The 25,317-nt window shown below is 43.1% G+C and overlaps 1 protein-coding gene and 1 pseudogene across 2 annotated transcripts; one reads left to right on the top strand and one right to left on the bottom strand.

Moving 5' to 3' along the window:
- The first annotated feature begins 275 nt into the window (after nucleotides 1–275).
- Nucleotides 276–10,866, top strand: LOC120689245 (annotated as a pseudogene). The gene is made up of 16 exons (XR_005681212.1): nucleotides 276–1,483; nucleotides 2,146–2,310; nucleotides 2,406–2,779; nucleotides 3,068–3,261; nucleotides 3,370–3,449; nucleotides 3,526–3,610; nucleotides 3,797–4,087; nucleotides 4,206–4,261; nucleotides 6,941–7,223; nucleotides 8,474–8,638; nucleotides 8,735–8,900; nucleotides 8,986–9,102; nucleotides 9,235–9,428; nucleotides 9,506–9,612; nucleotides 9,697–9,766; nucleotides 10,059–10,866. The product of XR_005681212.1 is annotated as a phosphatidylinositol 4-phosphate 5-kinase 6-like (transcript).
- An 831-nt stretch (nucleotides 10,867–11,697) lies between these two features.
- On the bottom strand, nucleotides 11,698–24,709 carry LOC120687856 (rho GTPase-activating protein 7-like). Its single transcript, XM_039969929.1, has 22 exons — nucleotides 24,215–24,709; nucleotides 22,945–22,981; nucleotides 21,916–21,992; nucleotides 20,553–20,623; nucleotides 20,381–20,459; nucleotides 20,104–20,248; nucleotides 19,906–20,025; nucleotides 19,723–19,800; nucleotides 19,115–19,170; nucleotides 18,951–19,020; nucleotides 18,067–18,154; nucleotides 17,407–17,650; nucleotides 17,008–17,232; nucleotides 15,786–16,103; nucleotides 15,574–15,623; nucleotides 14,791–14,851; nucleotides 14,629–14,712; nucleotides 13,869–13,982; nucleotides 13,613–13,782; nucleotides 13,225–13,291; nucleotides 12,299–12,487; nucleotides 11,698–12,213 (listed from the first exon to the last, which is right to left on the bottom strand). The coding sequence occupies exons 1-22, from the start codon at nucleotides 24,299–24,301 to the stop codon at nucleotides 12,025–12,027; spliced, it is 2,619 nt and encodes an 872-aa protein (XP_039825863.1). The 5' UTR covers nucleotides 24,302–24,709; the 3' UTR covers nucleotides 11,698–12,024.
- Between the last annotated feature and the right edge of the window lie 608 nt (nucleotides 24,710–25,317).

Here is a 25,317-nt window from a genome sequence, read left to right as displayed (position 1 = left end):
TTTATTGATTGATACACACGAAAAAAATCCAGCTGTTGACGCCTCGATGGAATGGAATGCAATTATTTGCAAGGATTTTTTACCGATCCAGAGATAATATTCCAGAATAGAAAACCACGAGGAAAACAGAAAAGAAGCACGCACCTCGCTGCACGTTCCACCTCCCTCTCCTCCTCGGCCTCTGACTGACGGAGACATCCGCGCTGGCCAATTTTTTCCCCTCCTCCCTGGAAGTGGGCCGCCTCCCGATCTCTCCCACACCGACAATGCCGCCGGCGCTGCTAGGATCCCCGCGCGACCCCGCGCCGCGGCCGGAGAGAGCCCCCGACCACCACCCGGCAGGCTCAGGCCGACCAATGCGCGAGCGTGCCCGGCACGCGACGCGCGTGTCACCGATGCCGCCGCCCGCGGGTGGCGAGGACCCCGATGCCGACGCGGCGCCCTCCTGCAGCGGCTCCGCCGACGAAGGCGACACGCAGACGCAGGAGCGGTCGCTCCCCAACGGCGACATCTACACGGGCCAGTGGCGCGGCGCCGTGCCCCACGGCGCCGGCAAGTACCTCTGGGCGGACGGGTGCATGTACGAGGGCGAGTGGCGGCGGGGGAAGGCCACCGGCCGCGGCAAGTTCTCCTGGCCGTCCGGCGCCACCTACGAGGGCGAGTTCCTCGACGGCTTCATGTACGGCGCCGGCACCTACGTCGGCGCCGCGGGGGACACCTACCGCGGCGCCTGGGCGAAGAACCTCGAGCACGGCGCCGGAGACAAGCGCTACGCCAACGGCGACCGCTACGACGGCGAGTGGCGCGCGGGGCTCCCCGACGGCTGCGGACGCTACGCCTGGCGCGACGGCACCGAGTACGCCGGCGGCTGGCGCGCGGGGCTCATCCACGGCCGCGGCGCGCTCGTCTGGGCCAATGGCAACCGCTACGACGGTGGCTGGGAGGGCGGCCGCCCGCGCGGCCAGGGCACGTTCCGCTGGGCCGACGGCAGTCTCTACGTCGGCTTCTGGGGCCGCGAGGCGCCCGGCGGCGCCGTCTACCAGAAGGGCGTGTACTACCCGTCCCCCGCGGCGGCGGGCGACTCCCCACGGGGGCGCGACCCGAGGGACGTCTTCGCGCGGGAGCTGCCGGAGTGCGTGCGCTCCGGCACCGGGGCCCAATCGGCGCTTGCGTCTCTGAGATCGCTCAAATGGCTGATGCGGTCGGTCAGCGGACGCGGGAGCTCCTCCTCCGGGCGGAGCAATGGCTCGGGAGGCAGCCTCGTGCACTTCTGGGGGTCCGATGGAGATGTCAAGTGTGACCTTGGGGACGACTGGAGGCGCTGGAGTGTCAGGGAAGGGAGGGGGCTGCCACCGCCATCACCAGCCCCAGCGCCGCACCTGGCCAACATCGCGCCCCTGCGGGTGTTGAAGCGGCAGGGGGCGACCATTGCCAAGGGGCACAAGAACTACGAGCTAATGCTCAACCTGCAGCTCGGGATCAGGTGCATTTCTTGGCCGTGGTGATTATCTGCTTGATTTATTTTGGTGTGACCTGTAGCTGTAGCTGAACCTGAAGTAGTCGAGAAGCTTGAAATTGCAATTACATATCTCACATAGTTCTTCAACAGATCACATTGGGTCTCTTCAATAAATCTACGTTGGGCAATGTGAATTAAGCCTTAATACTGCCTCTTTGTGACAGCCTGCTATATCTACTTTTCAGAAATTAGTGAATCACTTAAATTTTGCCATCATGCATTGAGGATGCAAAACATCAAAAGCATCTAAAGCATTGTAGTGCAGAGTAAAATGGCTTCAAACTGGAACAACATTTCATGTTCCGGATTTTGATGAGCAAGCAGAGGGGATTGGGTGTTGTATTTTCATCAGCGTAGCACTGCCTTCTGAATTGTCATTATTAGTTAAACCTGAATGAAATTATATTTATATTGACTCGGTACTGGTTCTGCGTTGTGAAGTTTGATGACCTAATTTACTCTACTAATCACGCTTTTATGTGGTACATATTACATAAGCGCCATAGATTCCTAGTTCTTTTCATATATTTTCGAGGAGAGAGAATTTGTTCCTATCTTCAGAATGTCATATTTCTTTCTGACAACAGAAATAAATTTCTTACTTCCTGAATGACATTATGGAATAGGCATGCAGTAGGAAGACAAGGTCAAGCTATATTAGACCTCAAATCATCAGCATTTGATCCAAAGGAGAAAGTGTGGACAAAATTCCCTCCTGAAGGCTCAAAATATACCCCTCCACACAATTCGTGTGATTTCAAATGGAAGGATTACTGCCCAAAGGTGTTCCGGTTGGTCATCACACTCATAATAAAGATGCATAGTATATGTTCTTAATCATTTGATAGTGTTATGCTCATCAAAACACACATATGTTCAATATCAGTACTCTTCGTAAGCTGTTCAAGGTTGACCCAGCTGACTATATGCTGTCCCTCTGTGGAGATGATGCTCTTCGGGAGCTTTCATCCCCTGGCAAGAGTGGAAGCTTCTTTTACTTGACGAATGATGATCGCTACATGATAAAGACAATGAAGAAAGCTGAAGTGAAGGTATATCTTTTGCTGTCTTTTTCCAAACTCTTTCTAAGCTTCTTAAATTGGCAAAATTTTGTTCTAAATATATGGATTACCTATTACCATACAGATGCTTCTGAAGATGCTTCCAGCTTACTACAATCATGTCCGTGCATTTGAGGATACCTTGGTGACAAAGTTCTTTGGTCTACATTGTGTAAAGTCTGGAGTACAGCAGAAGAAGGTTAGAAAATTATATATTGTCCATCCCATCCTCATCATTTATCCTTGTTTCTTTTCCTTTTCTTTTGGAAACGGATGGCAGGAGATACTATTCACTAAAGAGAAAATAGAGCTTTAAAGATAAAAACTGACAGCAAGTTGTTTCACCAGGTGGATAAACACTGACACACTAATTTCACACCAACACTTAAAACATACAATTGCATACCAAAGCATTATCCTTGTCATTTGTTTATGAACAGAACATGTCTGTGGCTGATTGCATGTGTCCTTCATACTTACTACTCAGGTTCGTTTTGTCATAATGGGAAATTTGTTCTGCTCTGATCATACTATCCATAGGCGATTTGATCTAAAAGGATCATCTCTTGGCCGTATAACTGACAAGACACCGGCTGAGATTGATGAGTATACAACTCTGAAGGACCTTGATCTTAACTTTATCTTTCGATTACAGAAACAATGGTACCAAGAGTTTCAAAGGTGTGAACATCTTATGCATGGTTCTCATATCATTATGACCTAAGAATGGTCAGTAACCTTGTTACTTTTACCATTGTGCTAATGTAGATGTTAAATATCTTGAAGCAGGCAAGTGGATAAGGACTGTGAGTTCCTTGAGCAGGAGAAGATTATGGATTACAGTCTATTGGTGGGTGTACATTTTAGAGGTAAGGAAGACATATCTGCTTCTGCAGGTTGGTTGAAAACTCAAACCCTGACTTTGGTTATGTGCATTCATTGAAGGTGCCGTTGACGTTGATGGTGAAAAACTTGCTACACCTCGCCTTTCAAGATGGGATAGGGATCATTTTCGTTCTGATCCAAACAGGTAAAGATCCTTAAATATAGAAAAAAAATCCTAGTTATTGATTCTTGTTTATCTAGTCACTTTGTATAAGGTACCAGAACTCAAGTCACCATTCAGTTAATTAGTTCCTGAGCCTTCTAATCTGATAGTTCGTATTTACACTTCATGTATTCTGACAGTGGGGTGATTAATTTTCTGACTGAGCAGGTGGTCGAAAATTAAACTTGGGGCAAACATGCTGTCAAGGGCTGAACTGACAACCCGAAAGAATGATGGTGATATTTTTGGAGAGCCAACTGGGGAGTACTGTGATGTTATATTGTATTTCGGGATTATTGATATACTTCAGGACTATGATATTGGCAAAAGGCTAGAGCATGCTTACAAATCTTTTCAGTATGATTCAACATCCATCTCAGCGGTTGGTCCAAAACAGTATTCCAAGCGCTTCAAAGATTTCATATACAAAGCATTTCAAGAGGATAAAGTAGACAGCTGAAAGCATTTTGAGATCTTGTAGTCTGTGACTTGAAAAGGCGAGAGATCAAGCTGAGAACATTGCAGTGGGACAATTTCTTGATAGACTTGTACATGATCGATTTACTGCACTATACAGGAGTTCAGCAGTTTCCTTAGAAGGCACCAAGGCCATAGTTGCTGGAGCTTCTAGTGGTATTTCCAAGGATCGGATTGGCGGTCATGTAAATACAAGCAATGTGCACAGATACAGAGTTCAACAATATCCACGAACATAGGAAATGTAACTGACCGAACAAATTATACATAGAAACATGCAACCAAAAGTGCAAATCAATTCAGGGGTTGTAAATGTTCTTTTCCTCAGGAATTATTGTCCTATCTGGGAGCCTTTCAAATAGATTGAGGGGAAAATTTTGAGATTCTCAGTCTTGCGCTTCACACTTGATGAGGCGTCCAAAATCCTATTTTGACTCCTTTTCTGTTTTTTCCCCTCAAACACGCTGGAGAACTGCATATCATCGCATTAACGATTTGTACCTCTATCCCGTCGTCCATTGAGTTATCTGAATGCTTCCAATTGCTAGAGGAGGTGCAATGATGGCTTTTTTTTTTTGTTCTAATGTAAGACTGGTAAGGCAGGGAGATTAATTGTATCGTCAGTTAATGCCAATTGGAAGATCATCCTGCTGACGGTTTGTTGAGAGTGACAATGTATTTGGCATTTGCTATGCAATGCTGAGGTGGGCCCACTTATTGGCAGCAGAGGCATCAAGTGCATCAGTTTTTGGTCTGCCTGAAGGTTAGCTTGTGATGATGGCATTATGCTTCAGATGCTAGATTCCGTAATCTTGAGCATAGGTTTATGGCCTGCTAAATTGTTCACAGAATCAGTTTGTCCTGCGAAATGGCCCATCCTTAATACTACTAAGTGGAACCAAACAGCACGGAACGGAGGCTCGGTTTTTATAGAGGTGTTAATTATCCTTAGGTGCACCCCTAACTCTCTTTAGTTCAAAATTTTGTACTACTACTTCAAAAATAGATCTCATTTTGAAAAATTAGTATAAAATTTGTAACTAAGGGTTGGAGGTGCACCTAAGGGTCACCAATTTGCACCCCTAGATTTTTAGATCGGATGGTCCGTCAGAGCGCCTCATGATCCAAACCAAACAGATGTTAGTGGCTTGACCAACAGCACGGAGGAACCGGGCATTTTTGACAAGTTGTTTTTTCTTCTCGTGATTGATTTGTAAACAAGTGGACAATGATTTTTATTTTGAATTTTGAAGCTAGAGGAAGCACGATAAAGTACGACTCAGAACTTGTGTAGAATTTTTATATGTAAATTTAATACAAGAAAAAGGAAAGTAAAGACAGTAAGAGATTCTATAAATTTTAGGTGGAAACATTTTTAATAAAATAGGAAAAACACATAAATAGCTGGGCGATCAGAAAATAATAATAATAATAATAATAATAATAATAAGGTAGTTGTGGTATTGTGGAAGCTAATCATCTGTAAGCATACATAATCAAAAAATTAATGCACCTTAGTCATCCTTAGGAAACAACTAAATTGGAGATAAAGTAAAATGTGATTCTTGATAATATATAAAGCCATATAAAACATAACCATGCGTGCAACAAGTGGGATGCAGTGATTTTATCAATCTCAAGATCCTCAGTTTCTAGAGTGAAGTGCTTGTAGGTGTAGAGTGTGCGTGTATTCATTCATGGTGTTGAGTGGTTGCATATGCAAGTTAGGAAAAATAGTTACGCCATGGTTCCATTATTCAATAAAATAATGAAAAAGACTAAAAACAATAGCGTTACTTCCACCTGTTATTCAATACCTTAGGTGTAGCTACACCTAACTAATTATTGAACAAATTTTCAGTAATAACTGTTGCGTGTCATTACTAAATAATTCAGTAACTCACTAACTCGGTTCAGTAATTTATGATCAGCCCGGTCAGTAATTTTACAACTGGGTGTAGAATAGCGCATTACCATAACTTTACTTTATCTTTCAAGTGTAATACTTTAGTGTTGCATATAACTTAGAGGTGCTACATATGCACAACTTACAGTTGTATACTTTCTAGGCGTATACAATAGACCTTTATTTTAAATACAAATGCGCTTTGATCATAGATATCAGATTTGTAAATATAGAGAAAATAATTAACCATAGAATAAAGTCTAGCTAGCCACACAATTTAGCAGTACTTAGGGTCTGTTTAGTTTCAAAAAAAAATGTACAGTAACTTCAAACGTTTGACCATTAATTAGGAGTATTAAATATGGATAACTAACAAAACTCATTACATAACCCCCGGGTGCAATCGCGAGATGAATGTAATGAACATAATTATGAAATAATTATACAATGTTGTGCTATAGTAAACGACCTCTAATGACAGATTAATTAGACTTAATAGATTGGTCTTGCGATTTCTCATCCATCCGTGTAATTAGTTTTATAATTATTCAATGTTTAATACTCCTAATTAGTGTTGTAAATGTTCTAAAAAATACTTAAATATTTTTGGGAACTAAACGCGCCCTTATTGAACAAATGACATTGGTGCTTCGAAAAACCGATGGTATCTTGGGAATTTAGAATGGACACATGGCGGAGTCTAAAAAAGGGTTGAAAGTGGCTGGAATTATGCAAATTGAAGGCTTTCCTAGTAAAGCTGGAGCCTGAAGCAGGATGACGTGCGTGGCTGCTGGGGCGGCACGTGGTTGGGAGACGAACCCGGGAGAGCACACAGCTCGGCGGGGCGGGCAGCGAGCGGGCGCGCGAGCTCGGCGTCGTGGCGGAGCAAAACTTCCGGGAGCGGGGGAGGAGAGAGAAACTATGAAAAGATCCGGTTTTGCGGGGCCGCGGGTCTGGATGGGGACAACACGTGCGGCATTGCGGAGAGGAGGTGCGAGGGTCACGCGGGAGGAGGACGAGGACGACGACGAGGGGGCTCGCCGCGACGGTGAGGGTGGAGGACGCCGGCGATGGGAGGGGGCTGCCGCCGCCGTCGCCGGCGACGGGGCCCTACGCCGGCGGCAGGTCGCGAGGCCCGCGGCGGCAGGGAGAGACCATCGCCAAGGGGCACAAGAACTACGAGCTCATGCTCAACCTGCAGCTCGGCATCAGGTAGGTGCCCACCCTCACCCGTTTCTCATTTCTCGATCCCATTGGCTCTTCTGATGATCCCTTCCAAAGCAAAAAAAAAACCATTTTTTGGTTTACCTCATCAATCCGGTCAGACATCCGGTGCTAACGTTCTGCTTGGGAAATTGTTCCTACATGCGGTTGTTGATTTGCAATGTAATGCCATTGCCATGAGGGCCGAGGAATTTGCATTTGGTTGGTGATCTTATGTTTACCATTATGATATTCGATCATCCTGGTTCGATGCCAGTGTAAAAGTTGACAGATTTTGCCCTTTTTGATGAGAACCTATATGATTGCTAAGCAGAACAGAACACGTGCGGTTCCTAATTCCTAAACGATGTGAAGCAATGATTAATGATCTCTTTGTCCCCTTCCCATCCAGTCATTGATATGGTAGTTCATCATTTCAAGTATATAACCTGTGGTCATTCCGGTATCTTCGGTATCTTGCAACTGTTGAGAGCTATACTAATGGTGCCTAATGTCCTGGACAATTATTCGCCTAGAAGCAGAGGATTGGTCTCCCTCTGGTATTTTTTTTTGAACCGGTCTGCCTCTGCTAATTGATTCGGGAGGGCATGAATGATAACACCATGTGCCATTTTACTGAAAAGTAACAGACAGGGATGGATGCAGACAAGTACTTTAGAGCTTGGTACATGATATTTGGTTGGATGCTCATGCCTGGAAAATCAATTTTTTTATATAAGGAGCACCCAAATTTTTAGTCATTTTTTTCTCAGGAGAGCTGCGCGTCAATATATTAAGAAGAAAAGGGGGAAAAGATCACCAAAATGTTACAGAAATAAAGGGCCTGCAACCCACCCTAAAACAAGTTTAGAATTTTTAATCATATGACTTGAAAGCATGAGAGTTTATTGTACACAGAGAAGTCCAGGTGTAAAGAGACTACAATAAGATCCATGATGGCGCCATGCTCTTTAATTTGGCATTTCGGCTTAGGGTAGCTGCTTGCCGATTGAAATATTACAAGAGATTAGCCCTTCTGCACTGTAGTTTTCAACAGAATAATTTTTTTTAGGACATTAAGCGGTGTGGCATAATAAGAAATATGGAGCTACCATGTGGCAGAAGAATATAGAATATTTTTTCTTTACTATTAGATAATTCAGTTATCATGTAGAGATACATATTAATTATCATATTAAGAATGTCATACGCCTTTTAATAAGTATATTTATGCCCCAATCATCTTTTCTGCATAACAGGCACGCAGTAGGAAAGCAAGGTCCAATTACACTTGATCTTAAATCATCAGCTTTTGACCCAAAGGAGAAAGTATGGACAAGGTTCCCTCCGGAGGGCTCAAAGTACACCCCTCCACACAGTTCTTGTGATTTCAAATGGAAGGATTACTGCCCACAAGTATTCCGGTTGGTCATCACTCCGAGACATAATATATATCTTACACCATCCTTATTGTGGCATGCATGACATTAGCAGTTAATTTGTTCTGGACTGAATCTCAGGACATTGCGCAAGTTGTTCAAGGTTGATGCCGCAGACTACATGTTATCCCTTTGTGGAGACCAGGCTCTCCGGGAGCTTTCATCACCTGGTAAAAGTGGAAGCTTCTTTTATCTTACGAGCAACGACCAGTACATGATAAAGACAATGAAGAAATCTGAAGTAAAGGTTTGTGAGTTCTTCCTCAACTTCAAAGATCATCAGTGGTTTTGTTCTTAATCTACTGAACATTTGTTGTTATAATATCATATAGATATTTCTGAAGATGCTTCGAGCTTATTATAATCATGTCAGGGCATTTGAGAACACTCTAGTCACAAAGTTTTTCGGTCTTCACTGTGTCAAATTAGCTGGAGCGAACCAAAAGAAGGTCAGAATTTAGTATTTATCTAATTATCATGGTATAGCTAGTTAGCTGTGATGATGAGTAGACTGACTCCTTCCTAGCTTACTTATCATGGCTGTATCCTGACTGTTTGTTTGCTTTTGCACTATCACCCAGGTTCGTTTTGTCATAATGGGGAATCTGTTCTGCTCTGATTACCCCATTCATAGGAGATTTGACCTGAAAGGTTCATCTCTTGGACGTACAACTGACAAACCACAAACAGAGATTGATGAGTACACTACTCTGAAGGATCTTGATCTCAACTTTATATTTCGACTGCAAAAACATTGGTGCCAGGAGTTCCAAAGGTGAGTAATGCTAGGGCTGATAAGAAACCACACCAACCTTACACATATTAACGTAGAGGTTAAATCTGTTGAAGCAGGCAAGTTGACAGGGACTGCGAGTTTCTCGAGCAGGAAAATATCATGGACTATAGTCTCTTGGTTGGTGTACATTTTAGGGATACTAGGGATAGGCTATTGACTGGAGGTTGGTTGAAACAAAACAATTTTAATAATCTTTCACATGGTTATCATGTACCTTACAAAGTGCATTGCCCTGCATTGCTTGAAGGTTCATTTGATAGTGACAGCAGCAGAGGATCATCGCCTCACTTGTCTAGAGGAGATACGGATCCAAACAGGTAAAACAAGATAGTCAATTATTCTTGACTTGGGTGAAACTAGATACCAATTGAAATACTTGCTAGATGCAATAGCATTTCCATCCTTTGATTCATCATGCCTCAACCTATTTCCCAAGTGGATCTGCTTGATATGTCTCCCCACGGATCACATCACACCCATATGTCAAACATGGAGGCCAACATTTTGGCAGTCCCTTGATGTTTGCTGGCTGAGTTGGCTCTAGTTTGTGATTCTGGCTGCATTAATGCATTGTTATGTTATTGTAACAAAGACTGTTCGTTTGGACAGGTTCGCCAAGATAAAACTTGGGTCAAACATGCCAATAAGAGCTGAACGGACAATAAGAAAGAGTGACATTGAACCACAGATTATTGGCGAGCCTACAGGAGAGTTCTATGACGTTGTATTATATTTCGGGATCATAGACATACTTCAAGATTACGATATCAGCAAAAAGCTTGAGCATGCATACAAGTCTTTCCAATATGACCCAACATCCATTTCAGCAGTCGATCCAAAACAGTACTCGAGACGCTTCAGAGACTTCGTATTCAAAGCGTTCCAGGAAGAGAAGTTTGACTTGTGAAAAAACACATGGAAGCTCAGGAGCCAGCGTTGCTGCTGACATGGATACCACCAGTGTTGAAATGTAGAAACATGGCGCTGCTCGCATTGTGGCAGAGCTTTTGGTGACCTTGCTTGCTACTTCCACACCAGACTGCAGCGCACGACAGAAGCTTCAGTAGAAGGCATCAGGTTGGTGAAGCCCCTGACTGCGGACTCCTGAGGGATTCAGCTGGCTCTGATGTAGGAATAAGGCTCCAACTCGAGATATCGGTGCATTTCAATAAGCAGGTTCAACAGTTTTTTTTCATAAAAAGAGTTGCCTGGCAAACTGCTGTTCGCTCAGCTGCATTTCTACAGCTGCTATTTACACTGCACTGTAATGCCAAGCTACGCCTAAAACAAGTACCCGTGCATATAGAAATCACTGATATTAGTGTAGACGCTGACAACCTACAGAGAAATTTGTAATGACAGTTCAGGGATGTAAATCTTTTTTACATGAGGCGACAGGTCACAGTTCTTCTGCTTATCTGGTATAGTACTTGCTAGTAAATACGCACATGTAAATCTTTTTTTATATGCTGATGGAATTGTCGGGTTGGATGATTTTAACCCACATAACATTTTGATCTGGCCTTGGGAGCAAACGGCACCAGGCAGGAACATGTGATAAGCTCTAGCGGCATGGACATGGCTGCCGCCCACCTCCTCCCTCCATGGATAGCTTGCTTGCGTATCGGATCGCAGCTGCCGACTGGACCGGCTCGTAATGGCGGAGAGGTGAGGCTGAGGCGGGTACGGGGGACGCGGCAGCAGGATGGAACCTGCGGGGAACGGAAAGGGGGGATCCGGAGGAGGTGCGCGAGTCCATTGCTGACAACGACGGCGCCGGAGCCGGACGGGAAGCTGATCAGCCGCGGCGAGATGGTACCCGTTTCAGGGGGCTCGCGATCAGATTTAGAGGTCTATATGAAAATTATTGGGGGCTTATTTGTAAATATTTAGATCGGGATCCACTTTAGGGTGTTTGGGGTCTTCTGCAAAAATACATTGCCGCGCCGGTGCTAGGCATCCTCCATGGCCGCTCCGAGCTCACCGCACAGGAGAACCCGCCTCCTTAGTTGATCTGGCCACCTCCATTTGATGCATCTCAGTCTCGATCACCCCAAAACGCGCCCCGCACTGGACAGAGAAGCGGGGAACGTACATATAAATTGGCAGGAAGACAGAAGTGCCTCAGAACCATGCTACATGTGGACAATAATTGCGAGGAGAAAACACAGCTCCAACCTCCGAGCCTTCACCGTATTATTTATAAACTCATGGTGGGAACATGCCCTCAATGTGATACCTGCTTTCCTCATCATTTTGCACTAGGTATGAATCAAACGGGCCATACAAGGAGTCAGCCTATCCTTTTCTCAAAAAAAAAAAGTCAGCCTATCCAGTTTCTATGAGAAGACGCACAAAATACATATACACCACAACACTGGAAAAACTTGTCTAGGAGGCGCCTCCATGACAACATTACATACAGAAGACATCACATCCCCCACTCGCAGCACGACAGCAAAATCATATTGAAGAACAAACAGATTTACACTCGGATAGGCAGTGTTCTACAATTGATTGGCAGGGAAAAGAAGCAATACCAAAGAATATACAATCATGGAATTGAATGGTCATCCTACCTTGGATGGTTCCAAGGAGAGGGTGGCTTGAATGGAAAACCCTGAGAAGCAGACCCATGTCCTAAATCAAGGCTATGAAGTTGTTCCATCAGTTGCGACCTCCGCTCTTTGAAGAAATCTAATCTAGTCGTTAGTTCTACCAAAGTGGAGGAAGCCACCATTGGTTGCCTCCCATATTCAATGCCCTGGCATACAGAAATGTAAATCATCTCAAAATCTAGGCATTATATGTCTGTATTTAACAAAAAAAAAGGCTGTGAGTTCACCTACCTCAGCTAACTTTGGGACATTGATGGCCACAGAGGTGTTCTCCGTTGACATGCTTGTTGAGGCTTCTGTGCCTCTTGATTCACTCGAAGAGGCATCAAATGAAAGCTTACGGGTCAGTGGCCTTGAAGAACCATAAGGTAGCACGTGCTGCTTGATGTTTCTCCATTGGGATGACTCCATTGAACTCTCCTGCTAACATGATCTAATTTAAATATTGCCAGATGCAGCAGCATCCACTAACTTTTCGTCAGATTTTAAAGGGAATGCCACATATAACCAGTCATTTATCACATTGAAATTTCAAGTTGTTAGAACCGCCAGTTGAATCAAAGCAGTTGATAATGGATGATTATGTAGAGTTACAAGTTGTGACAACAAAGATAATGCTCAGAAATTTTTACTTTGTGGCATGCAATTCCGTACTCATACTCCAATATTTGACTGGTAACTTTCTGTTCTAGGAAAACGCAATCTGATACTCAGAAAGGCTCATGAACTGGAACCCAAATTCTGAAATTTCTCCAATCTCAACACATGGAAGTTTGATAATTACAAAACATCCAGATTATTGGTCCATTTTTACCAAAACATTGCAAATCTGTGGAAGTTTATTTTAAAATTACAAGCATGAAACTGCAATGGCTGCTTCTGGGATATTTGACTACTAAATAGATTACTCAATCAAGGCATGATACCAGCTGGACAGTTTTTAATTTTCACCCTACCGCAGTGGGGGTTTCCCCCGCTGTATAGCTTTCAAAAACAACTAATTTTCTCTTACCAGGCATGAAAACAACAGTACCGTTCAAACTGAAGTTTGTTATCAACATAGCAGTTCAAAAGTGCATTGAATCATGGGATTTAGATTTCAACAGGTTTCAGACTATCAATGAGAACAGGTGTAAAAAGAGTATCCCACAGCATACCTCATTTCTTTGCTTCTCTTGATTGCAGAAAGCAAGGTTCATATCAAATCCTTGTTGAACAAAGTTTCTGGTACGGCGAAAATATTATGTCAAATTGAAAAATATCTAGAGAACATGGCATATACAACACATGTCTAGAAGCATCGAACTGTTAATTATGAATGCAAAAATAATGTCAGTGACAGTGCATGCATAGAGTCTATGTTACAGCTTACAACAAGTTGAGCATGATTCACTGATGCAGTGATAAGAAATGAATTTTCGTATATGGCATAAACTGTTGGCAAATCCCTTTGGATTCAGACAGTTGCAAGAAACCAAAAACTACTGCCACCAGAGATCCAGAAACATCTCAAAGGAACTTAAAAGAATAGAATTTGTATCTTACTGCTGCAAGAAGTGACCAGGAAGGCGGTGATGGCGATCATTTGCATCCACTGTAGAGCCATACTGGTGTTGCCGTTGTTGATTGAGTTGGAGGTGAAGCTCTGCAACCTTCTGTTTTAACCTTGCAACATCAGCTTCAGCAAGAGCAATCTCCTCTAGCTCTGCCCTTGTCTAAGGTGAATAGGTAGGTAAATGAGACTCCATAAAATAAAGCCAGCAAGTGTAGGAACAGTTCAAGCTTCAAGGTAACAAGGTACCTTCCCGTCCATAGAACGCGCACTTGAAAACTGTCCAGAAGACATGCTCAACCCAACCTCCAATGCAGCTCGAAGATCTCTCTCAGCTTGTAGCTGTTCTTGCAACCTGGACACCTACAGTTATACAGTTGCAGAAAGTATCTTTCAGAACATTATAAAAGCCATCTATTTAGCTGAACAATTCAACAATAACAGCATCAGGAAAAAAACAGAGAAAGTACCAACTTGACCCCTCAACTTTTGGAATGTTTAAGCCTTGAATTTAGCACAGCTAATATTTATTGCCCCTCGAATTTTTTACAAATTGCCAACAAAATATGCTCCTATATAATTTCCATCTATAGGCAGGACCACAAATGATCGAACCCCAGCCTGAACATGGTTCCTTCTGGTTACCACAAATCCTAGCTAGGACTGAGAAATAAAAAATCTGTGAGACATGGGTGTTTGCACCTACTCTAAAGAACCATCAAACTTGATTATAGTATCATAGGTATAGAGTGATATAAAACTAAAAATGAAAAGGAAAAACATATGAAAGCCAGCAGGAATAAAAAAGACATCAGACACCTCATCTCCCAACAGACAAAAGCTCTAGAGAGTTTGAATATCCTGCTCCTAGAGATGGGGGCCTATACCTAGAAGTTCAGGGTAAAAAGAACCTAAATGTGGGGCTGAGGGACAAATATATACTTTCATCCTAAAACACACAACAAAGCATGGCTAAGTAAAATTGGCAAGGCAAGGGGATAGGGCATACATCCTGTTCCAAAGCCAGTCTGCGTTCATGTAGCGCTTGTTTTCTTCTTTCCAAACTCGCTTGTAGAATTGCATTCCCCCTAGCCTGAGAAGCAATTACTATTAGGCTACAGGAAGCCACTACACCAAGGTTAATGTGCACATGTGTACTGCCTTCGCTTACCTCTTTGGCAATTCTGTTTTGCAGATCATTCTTTGCGATCTCAAGCCTTTGAATAGCAAGCCTGAAATGTTTAGTTGTGTAGAAGTGAATAAACTGAATTCTGGTTACATGCATTCGAGAAAAGACCAGGAAATTTCCAAAAGAAAGCATGCTTTGTTTGTAAATCTTTTGAGACAGTTGAGGCAACATGACCACAAAGCTAAAAGATACAATTACTGTTATGAACCTAGTTCATAACGGGGTAGACATCCGCCGGGAAGATAGCCGGACGGCGACGGCTGATTAGGTTGGGATTGGATCTAGATTGGGGAGATGAATTGGGGATTGGGACTAGATTGATTTCTCATAATTCTTGCCTCCCTCGATTGATACATCTCCTCTCTTTATATAGAGAGACTTACTTAACCCCTAAGTAACTTATCCCTAACCAACAAACCCTAGAGGGCTGGCGGAGCTACAGTACCGCGGCGCGCTACAGTACCTTGGCCCAAATGGCCCAATAAGCCCAGCTGACTACCCATAACAATTACCTTCATTATTACACATGTCAAATCAGGGACAATATTACACATTTCCAATAATCTTCACATCAAACAATATTACACATTTCCAACAAAGTAGTAAGCAGGGACAATACATATGGACAAGAACTGCCATAAATGGTTGTATAAAATGCCCTCAATGCAATATTTTTTTCACAGTTACAGATATCAACAAAATCTACTCCGTGAAAAATATAGTGTAAATGCATATGGTTAATACTTTTAGTGGCAAAGAGCTTACTCTTCTTCACCAGATGAATCGACTGATTCCGAGTGTTGGCTCTTTCTTGCCTGCATGAATGATGCATATGAATCAGACTTTTAACCAGATTATACTTACAAAAACCCCCAATAACAAAATGGAATTCAGTGTGCCAGAAAGAGGCTTTACTCATACTAAAAAATAAGGCAATCAAAGGAAAACAGGCAAAAAAAAGTAGATTTCTTGCTTACATTATTTCGTCCCCAAAAGTTGCTCCGCTTCACGTGTGGGTGAGATCCATTAATTTTGTTTGACTGTCTCTCTACAGAATATTCCGAACTCTGACTAGGTATAGAAATTCCAGGATCAAAAGAAGAAAGGATCTCTCCCACAGACAAAGGAGTCTCATGACCAGATGTTGGATTAGAAGGATTGTTTTCACTGAGTAATGTGTCAACATTTACTGAACCATTTTCAACTGAATGACTATTTTGTACTTTGCTCAAATCCACATTTCCTTCCAACACCTCTACAGGGCGTTCAGCATCTGCCTCATCAGCATTGACTGCCTGTTGTTCAATCCAGAAAAGGACAGTAAGCTACAGACAAGATACAGCATGGAAACTAGCAAGTGGCCAAAAAGAGCATTAATCAGAACTTGCTATAAAAAAAAAACTAGAAATGTCAACAGTGAACACAAGGGAATTTTGGAGCCAGAAAGGAATTTAACAGTAAGCGAGATTAGGGTGCATAACAATGGATTGATTGATGATTATGGAGTACAAGCATCTATATTGGCAAGGGAACCCTAGTTTGGTTTATAGAAGTATGACCACCACCATGGGATCAACTTGCCTGTGATCAACCATCTGGAGTGCACACGGCCTCTAGGCCCTGCAGCACAATGCCTGTTGGCCCAGAGGGTTCCAGCCTTGTTAGGCTAAAGCTATCTGTCTAACACTAACAAGCGAACCTGCTATCATAAAACTTTGAAATCCACTGCCAAAACTTAACATGAAGCTTCTTGCAAAAACTGTCATTTAATTGCATACACACTAGATGCTGCTAGGCAATAAGAAAATTTGACAACATTTTCACTGAAGTCATTCATATAGGACACACAAGACACAACATTTGCTACAAGTTCTATCATCTTCTGTATGCTGTTACCGCATGGGCCAAAGGCCCAAGGAGAAGACATAGCAGGTGAGCAGTAGCGAGGTCCATGTAGCAGTGCCCAAACAGAAGATAAGACCAGTTAGCTTGCCCATTAAAGTTAGAGGCTGTTAGGGATTAATTTCCTTTTAAATAGGTTTCTATTTGTCACTTGGTTATTAAATAAACTCTATTTGTCCATCTCTCTCCTTATCTATCACCACGTAATAGTCAATTCGTAACATATCACAATTGTAGTACCAAAACCACTGAACACCAAGTATCTCAATAATCAAAAGAATGGACACAAAACCGAACCTTATAGTCATAGAGGTCACTGCCAGCATATCCACTGCTCTCACTCAATTTTCCACTAAGTATACGTTCCGCACCATTATCATCATCCATTTCTTGATCTACATCATTTTCTGCATCATGGAATCCGTTGCCCTTGGCATTCAAATTCCCATCATCAGTTGATGCTTCAGTACCACTATCTTCAATTTGAGACTCGGGAGACAAGGAACACCTGAGGTGTTCATCCTGTAAAATGGCAATCATAGATGATCATAGGGAACAATCCCTCGTGCAAATTTTTAAGCACCAATAAAAAGAAATATGCCCAAATGGAATAGACTCAATTTGTAGAGCCTTCAATGTGGATAAATGCAAAGATTAAACCCAGGGGGGGCTATACTGTAGATTGAAGAATCTTACATGAAAAATGCCCTCATATTCCTCTAAAAGAGTCGCGATGATGCCTTGAGCGCTGTTAGCAGCATTTGCAGCAGCAAGAAGCTGAGCAGAATCGTCACCATCCATATCAAATACCTCATCCATCTCACACTCACCAGCCAGAAGTGGACGCAACAGAAGAGGTGCCATACAGGCAGCAACTGCTGATGCAGTCATTCGATTTTCAGAAGTGTGAGATGCAATAGTGTGCATCATTTTCAAAATTCTACAACAAAAGAAAAACATTACAACTCTTTGAGGAACGAGTTTATGTAATAATAACATGTTTCAGTAAACAATAACCACTTAAAACATGTTTCTCATATTAATAGCAGGGATGAAGAAAAATGAAACAACTACAATGAAGATACATTGTGAAACTGAACAAACTAGACAAATACTAAGAAGAAAAGGAGTGTTAGTGATTATATTAAGTGCAAGTACCAAGTAGCATCTGTAAGACAATGATAGCATGCTCAGGCTCAGTAACCGGATGTCACACATGAATGCATCATGCAGTGCATTTAGCATAAGCTGGCTGACAAAGGGAAGTCTAATGACAGGATAATTTACAACAAAATGAAGAAAGTAGATGTTATCCAGTGCTTAAAGATATTGTTATGATAAACATGCAAAACTAACCTCTGCAGAAGCCTCCGATTGGGCTCAGGAAATGTCTCAGATATAGCTGAACGCATAGCATTTATCTTAGCATCCTTAGCTTCGAGGCCTAGGCAAGTAAAAAAGGGTGTGAACAGTTAGCCAGATAGAAAACATCAAAAGAATAGGAACGCATGTAGAATCATGGCTACGTCCATAATAACCATTTGAGTAACTAAAATGCTTTAGAAAAACTAACAGCCTTGGGAAATCTATAGATGCAACAACTAAGTTTTAGTCCCAAGCAAGTTGGGGTAGGCTAGAGACAAACCCTACATCAGCCACCGACAAAGAGAAATCCATAGGTGTGAGTTCCTATAATTATATTTGGCCCGTGTCCACAGTAACCACTGTTATTCAGACAACTGAGTCCTAAATAATTGTGCCAAGTTGGACAGCCACACTGCTGGGTTCCAAATGGCATCTGGCATGTCCAACACCGTCACCTGAGTCGATTCTGAAGAGAGCTACCTTATGTCTATGCCAAAAAAAAATAGAGGGCTCCATTCCCCAATATTATTTTTTATAAATACAAGGGTGGTATTTGGTATAAACTACTCCCTCCAATCACAGGAGTGTAGTTTTGAACATGGATTCTCGCTACTAAATTTCTACTATAATATAATAACAAACCATAGCAAAATATGACTATCAAAGTTTTGATAGGTTAACACTGCACAGAACCTAAACCATCACTCATGTGACTGGGAGTACTTGTTAACTACAGTAATGAAGAAGATAATTTATGGACAATCATCAGCACTGCCACACCATCCGTAACGAAATTTAAGACATAATATTTACATCACATGCCGGAACATATACATAGTCAAGAACAATTGGATTAAACTAAACATAATACTTACGAAAAGCTTCCAATAATGCTGTACAGCAAGAAGCAGGCACAGGGGATGATGGTAACTCTCGGAGAACATGCTGCAGAAGCATTTTAACCAATACGATTAGTGAGAAACAATTACACCTGATATTGGGATCACCTAAGATGTCGAAACTACAATGGCATATGTACCTTTACACAGTCACCAACAATGTGAGCATCCTCATCTGCTGAAAACTCGGTCCTTCCTGGTACATGATTCAAATGTTATACAGCCTAATCAGGAAAAAATTCTCATACCAACATAAAGTGGTATGACACCAATCACCTAATAAAAATGTTCGTAAGGCAGGTAATACAAGCCGTTGCAACCCCCAACCCTGAGGCAAAGGAAGCAAAAGGGAAAGTGATAAAAGGTAAGTGAATGCTAGCTCCCCTCCCTGTATCTCATGTAACCACTCCTCCTTTTCCCTCCCCATGCCCCTAACTGACTGCACCACCACTCAGATGGAACACCACCGCATCTCCCTTACAGGTTGACTTCCACCCCCACTCCCCTCGAGAAAGACTGTGGGCATAGTTGACTAGAGATTATGCTGCCTGGGCCCCTGGTGCTGGAGCCAGCGCAGCAGCGGCTACTTCGCATTGCTGGTCAGTTACTTTCCTATCTTCTCCCTGCCTCACTCTTAATGAATTTGGCAAGGTGTCAAGGACACCCAAGACCTCACAAGCACCTCGTCACTCAGTGACACTTTAAGAACACTGTTTAATAATACAATTCAAAAGAAATTGATGCCAACCTTGCTCATATTCCTGCAACCTCCTGTCGACCTCTTCCACATCTGCAGCCTGCCGCAAAATTCCTTCCACTTTTATTCCTGCAAGAGAAGATTTGCAAAACAAATCAAAATTCATGTTAAGGAAATTAATATAGCAACATGTAAAGGCTTCAGGCAAGATAGTTTTTGGCTTTTTGCCCCCACCATGTTTCTCAAGAAAGCGCAGGGCCTTTTCTAAAAAAGAAGGACTGCCATCAATATCCTCAAGTGCAAGCAGAATTGGCCTGCCTGTCACCAATGATTTGATTGGTCTCTTCTCTCTCCCTGCGGACAATGGGGAAGGCATCATTGCTTAAGTTCCAAAGTTGAGAAGGATTAAATGAAACAGTTTAAGAAACGAACAGTTTGGAACAGCTCCTTCATATGTGTCAACTGTCTCATTACGAAATATCCCATTATGTCCCATCACAAGAGCTGCATTTGGAGCTTGTGCCAGAGCTTCTTCCAATGCTGTTTTCCACTCGAATAAATCTTCAGAAGTTTCTGCCTATTTTAGGATTTGCGCAGCAGTGAACATTTTGAAAAGATATAAAAGGCACAAAAATATGTTTTGTTATTTAAAATCTATTATTTCATCAGAGGAATTTAATTATTAGGTTGAAAAAGAAATGCAGAGTACCTTAAGAGTGAATGCACGACCATCACGGCCATCTGGGAAAAGAACGGTTAACAATTTCTTATCTTCTCTGACTACAACACTGCAAATTAGAAGTGCTCTTAGTACAGTATTCCAGATGCACAACCCCAACAAAAAGGAAGATAAAAAGGGAGTACAAGAATGAGATACATACCTCCCAGAATTATTCAAATCAATTCCTCCTAGAGTAACATTCACTTCACCGCCTCTCTGGGGCAAGGTATTCTAGAATTCCAACAAGTTACTTGTCAAGTGACATAAGGTGTGCTTAGTGCTTACACGCAATATAAATTGGATGGGTAGAATAATGAGAGAAGAAAAAAAAGGAAATAGTCATCACATAGTTCAACTAAATTCCACTAAGGACCAGTTTGGTAGAGCACCAACTGATTCTAATTCTATATGGGAGTAGTGATTCTCTATGATTCTCTAAGATTAACTTTAAGAAAAACAGATCCAGTGTAAGAAGTGAATCAGGAGAAGCTACTTTTTTCAGCTCCCAGCTCCTTAGTTCATTTCAGAGAATCACTCCACAGAATAGAATCACTTCTCTCAGAGTCTCAGAAAAACTGTTTGGCAGAGCTTCTCCTAGATTCAGCCTAGAAGCTGCTTTGGGAGATCTGCCAAACAGGGCCTAAGAATGTTGAGGAACAAGAGCAATTTGCTCCCTGCTCGGCACAGCTAAAAATCTTGCTTCATGGACTAGAATAGAATTGGAGCACAGCGCGTAGTTGTAGTGAACAACACCGATAGCAGTCATGAGGGTGGTCTTTGTCTAGTGAAGGCGAGGAGATATCCTTCTAATTTCTGCTTATTATGTTTCAATGACCCTCCTCTCTTTGAAGAATCTGGAACTAATCAATAGAATGCAAACGTATTAAAGAATCAAATCTCTAATTTCCTTATCTAATTTAGCTAAATTAATATGCAATAAACAAATCCTCATTGCGGACCTGCTGCTGCATTATAATAACATGTGGTTTATCATTCCCAAATAACTGGATATTTGATGTAATTAATACAGAACTATCATATCCAATAGCATAACAGAATTCGTATACATCCAAAGCAAGGAAAAAACATAGTACAAAAGCGGAAGCTGTGGCACATGATAACATTATTTGCTGCGTGCAAAAGATATAGCACATAAGAGCTTGACATATAAAGATATCAAATGGTGTAACCACTAAGCTGTCTGCTATGAGGATGTGAACCTGCTAGTGCTAATACTCATGCATATTGTTAATTTTGCATGCATGCAAACAAAATATGAATTTCAAGGATGCAATGTGGAGAGAAGTATCCTTTCTAACCAACCAGATCCATAGGCAGTATCATTCTAGCAGTTTTTGGAAGTCTACAGTTCTACACATTTAACCCTCTTTAAGTTGTACACTGGCAAGAACTGAGACGTTACATGTCATGGAAATTATTTTTGAAAAGAGTAACATAGAAGTTCCAATCTGGCTAAGTATAGAATTCTGCCAATAAAGAAAGTCAAGTACAGAGGTACTAACAGGATCACTCTTGAAGAAAACCAATGATGTTCGTGTGAGGATGAACCAACGCTTCTTCCATGATTTCCATCCAATCCCTGAAAAGCACAGATGCATGAGTTATCTTTCGCAATAACCACTAAGAGGTATTAACAGAAGTAAACATTCATACAAGCGCACAATTAACCATGTGGAACTGAACCAAAGAAACTAGTGTCTCACTTGCAGAATGTAATAAAATTTGTAGAGCAAATAGATGGAGGGGTTATTGAGTTGGTTGATTTGCAGTCAAGTGAAAATAATTCAAAGAACTAGTGTCTAATCCATGATAACAGATTTCCATTTTTGTTTCCAACTTAAGTTGCTAAAATGACTTATATAACAGCAGTCACTTTTAGTACATACTGAAATCGTAACAAGCGAGCTATTGAAGGCAAATTCCCTAAACGGCCGTCTGAACTTCTTTTCAAAATTAACTTCTTCCTGCAGAAATGGAGGGTTCTGCTGAAGAAGGACGAGCAAGCCAAGCTTGCGATCCTTGAAGGCCAGCTGAGAGCTTGGGTGGAACTGTTCATCGAGAAGCTGCGAGACAGACCTCCAGACGATAGCTTTGTGATCTCTGCTAGTTTTCTTTTGACTGCTGTCTGTCTGTTTTTGTCTTTTGACCCTTTTGTAAACTGGTATCCCCAGTATCGCCACTGTAACGAACTCGTTTAATTGCTTTCTATAAAAGCTGGGTAAGCCCCTTTTCTAAAAAAGGGCGTACCCAGTGCCGTAGGCTTCCCGCACTGTGCGGGGTCTGGGGAAGGGTTGTTTTTTAAAAAAAATCAGAACAGGAAAAAAATCTTGATACAAGCATGATTTCTTTACATGAGTGAAGCGGCCTTTTATGTAAAATTCAGAATTTTTTTGAGCTCACGGTGCACATGTTATTGATAAAATACTTCATTCTGATTTCCCTATCAAGGAACTAACATGACATGAGCTCTGTATGTCAAACACTGTGTTGAGAGAGAGAGAGAGAGAGAGAGAGAGGATATAATGGTTTACCTTTGGATGATATGAAGAGAGGCCCACTCTTGAAAACCTGGTTGGAAAGGTTACAGCATCAGACATGTAGTAATACAAACAGCAAATAATGAATAGAGTCAACAAGACTACAATGTGTAGCCCACCCCAAAATCTTGGTTTTTAACCATGTACTATCAAAAAGGCCAATCCAGTGTAAGTGGTATGGTCAGAGCAATAATGAAAACATCCTGTCAGTTAATTATTTCGAATTCAGCTCTAGGAATAAATGTGGCGAGCTTGAACAGGTCTTAGGAGTAACTGAAGTGGTTCATTCAGAAAAAAAAAATGTTGCCATATAAGTATCTTAGCTGGCACATTAGCACCAAATGTCTTTTTCGTATATCCATGAAGCCTACATGTTTGCGGCTCTAAGACCATTGATTCATAAAGAATGTACACATTTTGCATGATTGATGTCAGGTCTGCAACAATAAGTTTGCTTTCACATCAGCCCCATACATCCCCCCACCACCACCCCTCCTTGTACTGTTGCTTCTTCCAACCACAGTATCGCTTGCTGCTTCATTTCACATATACTTTATCATATATTCTTACCATTTTTCGCTCCTCGTTGCATACTGTGAATACACTAACCTGAATGTCTGATCTACCTTTTCCAGACTGCCAACTTTATTAATATCACTTATCTCAGAAGCACCCCAAAAACCTTGTACCATCCTTTGCCCAGTCACACCATTTAACGGAATGACAGTACATATCAGTTCTCACTTCTCAAGGCAGAATCACACCCACAAAGCTCCTCTCACCACCGTGCAACCAACAAAACCACCTATAGGAACACATTTCCCCTATGTTGTATTTGCACAACACCCCAACCGTAAATTCACCTACACGCAATCACAATCTGAGCTGCATTGCCAGTAATCCACCAGTACCATCATCAATCCAGACGAGCGTAGGTACGAGGACCCCCAAAGGGGCGGAAACTCTACGGGCCGTCACCTCCAACGCAATCCAACCAAGGTCCAACCCGGGACCTAATAATAGTAATAGAAGCTGCGACTCCTTCCAGGCCAATAGCACAGTGGAGGAGCGCATCCTTGTCTCCTTGAGGCCCAAGCCATGCGAACTCCACAAGCAAGCAAGCAAACAACCGGCCACCCACCCGATACACGAAATGGTGGGAGGCGCCCATCAGCATCAGATACCAAAACCGCATCAAACCCCTTCAACCCCCGGCACACACGCGCGCACACGCGAAGGAAGCAAGGAACCGCGCGGAACGCACCGTGCTGCCGTTGGCCGCCGCGGCGCCGCCACCTCCGCGCTGCTGGTACCGCTCGAACGCCGCCCCCGCCACCGGCGCGGACGACATCCCCGTTCCACCCGCGCCGCCTGCGGCCGCCGGCGCCTCAGATCGGCCGCCCCCGCGCTACGGGAGCCGCTGCATTGGATCCGGGGCAGCCGCAGCCGCGGCCCGCCGCCGCCGCCAATCTGGCGCGCCTCGGAGCGCGGCGCCTAGGGTTTGGGTTTTGGGCGGCAGCGAGGAGGCGGAAGTGGTGGTGGTACGGCGAGGGAAGGGGGCGAGGAGGAGAGGAAAGCGACAGAGGTGGTAGCGCTGTGAATGCGATGGCAGCAATGGCGCTGTCCGTCTTTCCCTTCCTCCCCCCCCTTCCCTCTCGTCCAGGTCCCGTCCAGCTGCGGGCTGGCCGCTTTGGAGGCTCTCGGGCGGAGTGGGGGGCTTGCTCTCTACGCTTTGTCTCTCCGTAAGCTAAGCCAGCGTCCGGAGTAGGTGATGCGTGTTAATTTTTCAGCTAAGCCCCCGTGGTGGCCCATGTACATTGGGCCCTCTCCACTGTCCACTCCCCAGTCTTTTCTTTTTTAAATCCGCCTGGTTTGCAACCAGAGGGTTACAATGGTAATTAGTCTTGTGAATGCGATGGCAGCTACCTACCTTGATTCACACGAGCTCCAATTATACAGTTTGATGGTTCTATCTTGGAATCTCATGTGGCTTCATGCAAATGCGAGACGGCTCAATCGCTTAAAACCTCGTGATTGATTGAAACGACTCGTATGTCTCCATGAACTCCATTGAGGCATTGATGTACCCTTTTTACAGTGGACTCCACCGTGCCCTTTGTTACTAACAAGTGGGCGTCACTGAAATCGTTGTATACCTGTCAAGTAGGGACAATAATGATAATAATAATAAGGAAAACCCATGGCTTGAGCCTGGGGTCAGTGCCTCCCCATTTTTTAAACAGCCAAGGGCGTATTAGCTAATGCGTAGCATGCATGTGTTTTGAGTGGTGGGCTGCCTGCCTACCTGGTTGGGCCGTAGATAAGCGTGGCCCCCTAAATCTTCCCTTTCGCTTTCCCTATGGTTTA

The sequence above is a fragment of the Panicum virgatum genome, chromosome 9N (assembly GCF_016808335.1).
Source record: "Panicum virgatum strain AP13 chromosome 9N, P.virgatum_v5, whole genome shotgun sequence".
In the NCBI taxonomy this organism is placed as follows: Eukaryota; Viridiplantae; Streptophyta; class Magnoliopsida; order Poales; family Poaceae; genus Panicum; species Panicum virgatum.
Note: the sequence above shows the minus strand (reverse complement) of the source record. Positions and strands in the feature narration are given on the sequence as shown.